This window comes from Leuciscus leuciscus (assembly GCF_965113295.1).
Source record: "Leuciscus leuciscus genome assembly, chromosome: 1".
Taxonomy (NCBI): Eukaryota; Metazoa; Chordata; class Actinopteri; order Cypriniformes; family Leuciscidae; genus Leuciscus; species Leuciscus leuciscus.
In genome coordinates this window covers 67,772,887-67,776,904 of record NC_138725.1, presented here as the reverse complement: position 1 = coordinate 67,776,904, position 4,018 = coordinate 67,772,887, and the positions used below count along the sequence as shown (strand labels likewise).

Here is a 4,018-nt window from a genome sequence, read left to right as displayed (position 1 = left end):
TATTCACGCTGCAAGGCAGCCTGGACACCATGGACCAGATTTTCCCCTGAAAAAGGGAACCAATCACAGAACGGGGAGGGAGTAGCAAGACGATGACGACACCGAAGCAGTTTGTTTATATCTATGGATCCAACATGGCATCAGACTCGACGTTACCTCTACCCTCATGTTTATCTTGCACAAACGGTAATATTCGCTAAACGCCATCGTGTACAAATAAATCTTTGACCCATCGTCTTTTTCCTCGTCGAATTTCTGTCACTCTACATATGTCATCTGGTATAATTGAAACGATTGGCTATGAGCTACGTACAGGCGCATTTGATAGACATTCATAGCGCCCAATAAACGGCTCTGGGCATTCGTAAACCACGCCTCAAATACGAGAAAATGAACATGTGGTTCCCAGACCAAGTCTCAAATGAGACTTGGTCTGACGTTAGCCAGGCTACTGAGCGCGGGTGCAAAATAGGAATGATACATGCATCGGTGTACAAAGTCAATTGTGCTGGGTGCAAGATAGGGCCCGTAGTGTCATATCACCCAGCCCTAACATGCAGTAATGCTTTAAACACATTTGACAAGCTAGTTGATCAAAATAAACAACCGGTCAAGACTGATTGGCTTACGCTATTTTCCCACTTGTCTCTGCTCTTTTATTCTTTCACGTTAACTGAAGTGAATAATGCACTATTTTACCTAGGGGTGTCAAAATTAATCGTTTCTACGATGCATCGCGATGCAGACAAGGACGATTCGGTATCGGTTCAGTAATAGACCATAAACGGTTATAATGTACTGACGCTTTTCTTACGTCATTTGTCGGGTACGTGCTTTGTTGCGGTAGCATACAATGGCAGAGGGAGGTGAGACGCGAGTGAGAGAAAATTAAAAATGCTCCAACTACTTTAAAAGCCAACATCTGGGCACATTTCGGCTTTTATGAACAACGTGGTAAGCACAACCTGCAGAAGACACGCGCTGTGTGCGCTCATGTCACGCACAAATAGAATATGCAGGAGGTAATACCACTAACTTGATAAACCACGTTAGCCGTTTTCACCCCGAGCTGTTATCGCCCGGCAGAGTCTGACTGCTTAGAGTAAGTGGATGAGCTCCGTAACCCGAATCCGCAGCCAAAAACAAATCACCCACCCGCCCCAATAACTTTCTCTGATTTAAGTATCCGCACCCGATGGTCAAATTACAATTATTCTGTGTTGTTACGCGTGATTATAAATGGATGATCATCACTTTCAACAGCGGACTCGGCGACGGTTGATGCGCGCATCTTTAATGGTAACATAATACACTGCTTAATGAGCGCTGCTTTTAAATGAACATTTCTTTAAAACAAAATTTATTTGACAGATTTTCCTTTTCTTAGTGTCATAAACAAGCTTTAATCCCTTGAAACTTAAACTGGAATGTCACTTTTTCTGTCACTGCAACTTCCCGAACAAGCGAGCACATGCGGTGCATCGTGATGCATCGTGATATCGAATTGAACCGGATCGATGACATAATAATCATAATCGAACCGAACCGTGAGACCAGTGTCGGTTCACACCCCTAATTTTAACTTTAATCAACAAGTAGAATTGATCATGACATTCTCACCTTATTCCAAAAAAAAAAAAAAAAAAAAATCACTGATCTAATGCTGAGCTAGTGAATGTCTGAACTAGTTGATGCACAAAATCAATACCCTGATAAAGAGGTTGACTGGCAAAAAGTATTTTATGTATTTTGAAAATACAAAAATACTCATCTTAAATGTATTTAAATACAAATTACATTTGATTTTTTCCAAAGGCTTTAAAATACAAAATAGTATTTTGTATTTCAAATACGTATTTTAAATACATGTATCTGAAATACTGCCCATCTGTCTGTTTGTATCTGTCTGTCTGTCTGTCTGTCTGTCTGTCTGTCTGTATCTGACTGCATTGCAATGGCCACCAAGCATAAACTTGATTCAAAGGATCCCCACTACCAAGAGGGGAGACGCATGGCTCTGGAGCTGAAACATGAACACATTCTAGCTGAAGCCAAGGTTAGAGTTTTTGTACACCTCAATCATTTTATAACAAACATAACAAATTAAAGTAAAATGTGATGAGGAATATGTAAGAATGATGAGTGCAGAAGATTTAATACAGGTATATTGCATGATGCATCCTGCCATGCTCTGTGACATGTGTTAATAAGGGAATATAATAATAATAATAATAATAGTATATGCAGTTCCATCCCTCTGAGTTACAGATACTTGGAGAATCTATTCCAAGGCTCATTTAAGCTGTTCAACACCTTACTAACACCCTATGTTGTGTTTTCCTTTCACAAGTTACCTGCCTTTTGGTTACCTTACTTTTATCAACATCAGTCTTACAAGAAATATTCACTCCAATACACAGAGAGCAGCTGATGAGAGGAAACGTATACGAGACCCTCCACACACCTCTAAAAGGGACTCTGTAGGACGTGGTAAGCCGAGGGGGAGGCGAGGAGGGCGACGCCAAGCCTCCGCCACAGGTTATATCTGAATTATTTGACATTTGTAGGAATTTACTATGACAATGTTGGACCAACTCAAATTAGAACACTGTAATTGTTTATTGAGTTTAAAATATTCAAATATCTAAAAAGACATTAAAAAGTAGATAAACCTTTCAGTGACGCTATTGTAGAAGATATTTCCAAGTACTTAACAAAAAAATTTCTGATTTCATAAATTATTTAGTATATAGTTTGAAAAGAAGAACAAGAATAGAGTGTGATAGCCTAACTTTTTTCTTATTCTTCTATGTGCTGTTTTACAGCCACATACCCCACGGTTGAGTGCTCCCTGTCATCCAGTGTGGAGGTTCCACTTACTGCAACCTCAACAAAACTAAATCCTCAAAATGTAAATGTAATTTGGTAATTCACAGTGATGAATTTATGCATGTACAGTATAAAAAAAGTGTTCATTCTAATACTGATCATTTGACTTTTAATTGTTCCTTATCTAAATGACCCCCTACTGCTTTATTTTTGGATTTTCTTTACAGAAAAAAAATATGGAGAGGCTCTCTGATATTTTGGCGTCATGTCCTCCTGCTGCTCAGCCTCAAAGTAGCTCTGCATCATCATGGTCTTTTCGGCAGCAGAAAGCCTCAGAGCGCTGGAAGGAAGCAAGACCATACCACCTAAAATGCCTTATTTCAAAAGAGGCTGTTGGTCATCCCCTGTGTTGCCTTTGCAACGAGCCTGCTGTTATTAGGTTGGTTTTCATTAATACCAAACTTCAATTACCCAGGGTGGGTTTGCTGAGTGCCCTGCTTCATAGGCTAAGATACATGTCTTTTGGGATGGGAGAAGACTTAGATACCCAGATGAAAAACACATTAATGAGAAAAGTAAATCTAGGACCTTCTTGCTGTGAGGTGACAATGCTAAACACTGAGCCACTATGCAATCCTTTACAATAAAATCGAACCTAGTAAAAGTGAAATAGCTTAAATAGAGTGTACAGTACTTTATATAAGTTATTCACCTGAAATAATGTATTATATTATAATATTGTTTTATTTTCTCCTTAGGTGCAGAGAGTGTCTTCCTGAGGAGTGGTTCTGTGGGGACTGTGATGTATTGCATCACAAAACACATCCACTCCACAACAGGGAATGCGTTTGCCAACTGTGAAGGTGCCAGACTGCTCCTGTGGAGGCACAAACTTCACTGTGTTACCAGGCAAACCAGTGATTTTAATTACCATCAATGGTAAAAAAAAAAAAATATATATATATATTAGTGGTGGGCCGTTATCGGCATTAACGTGCTGCGTTAACGCGAGACTCTTATCGCGCGATAAAAAAAATATCGCCGTTAATCTATTCTCCAAATTGGGTTGGGAGATGGCTCTATACTACACAAGCTATGATGACGCAATCTACCCGCGGCCGCGAGGTAAACCCGGCTGCAACGCGTATTCGTCGTCATCTTAAGTAAACACAGCTGAAAGTGAAAGCTG

At 39.8% G+C, this 4,018-nt stretch overlaps 1 protein-coding gene across 2 annotated transcripts; it reads left to right on the top strand.

Annotated features, from left to right (window-relative positions):
- The first annotated feature begins 1,921 nt into the window (after nucleotides 1-1,921).
- LOC309474635 (uncharacterized protein) lies at nucleotides 1,922-3,707 on the top strand. 2 transcript variants are annotated; one of them, XM_082137183.1, is made up of 5 exons: nucleotides 1,922-2,056; nucleotides 2,421-2,490; nucleotides 2,826-2,917; nucleotides 3,057-3,268; nucleotides 3,588-3,707. In XM_082137183.1, exons 1-5 carry the CDS (start codon nucleotides 1,955-1,957, stop codon nucleotides 3,688-3,690), a joined length of 579 nt encoding a protein of 192 aa, XP_081993309.1. In that variant the 5' UTR covers nucleotides 1,922-1,954; the 3' UTR covers nucleotides 3,691-3,707. The 2 variants fall into 2 exon arrangements, 1 of the variants encoding a protein (XP_081993309.1); XR_014197393.1 differs by lacking the exons at nucleotides 3,057-3,268; nucleotides 3,588-3,707 and having other exon boundaries at nucleotides 2,421-2,538; nucleotides 2,826-2,907.
- Nucleotides 3,708-4,018: the final 311 nt, after the last annotated feature.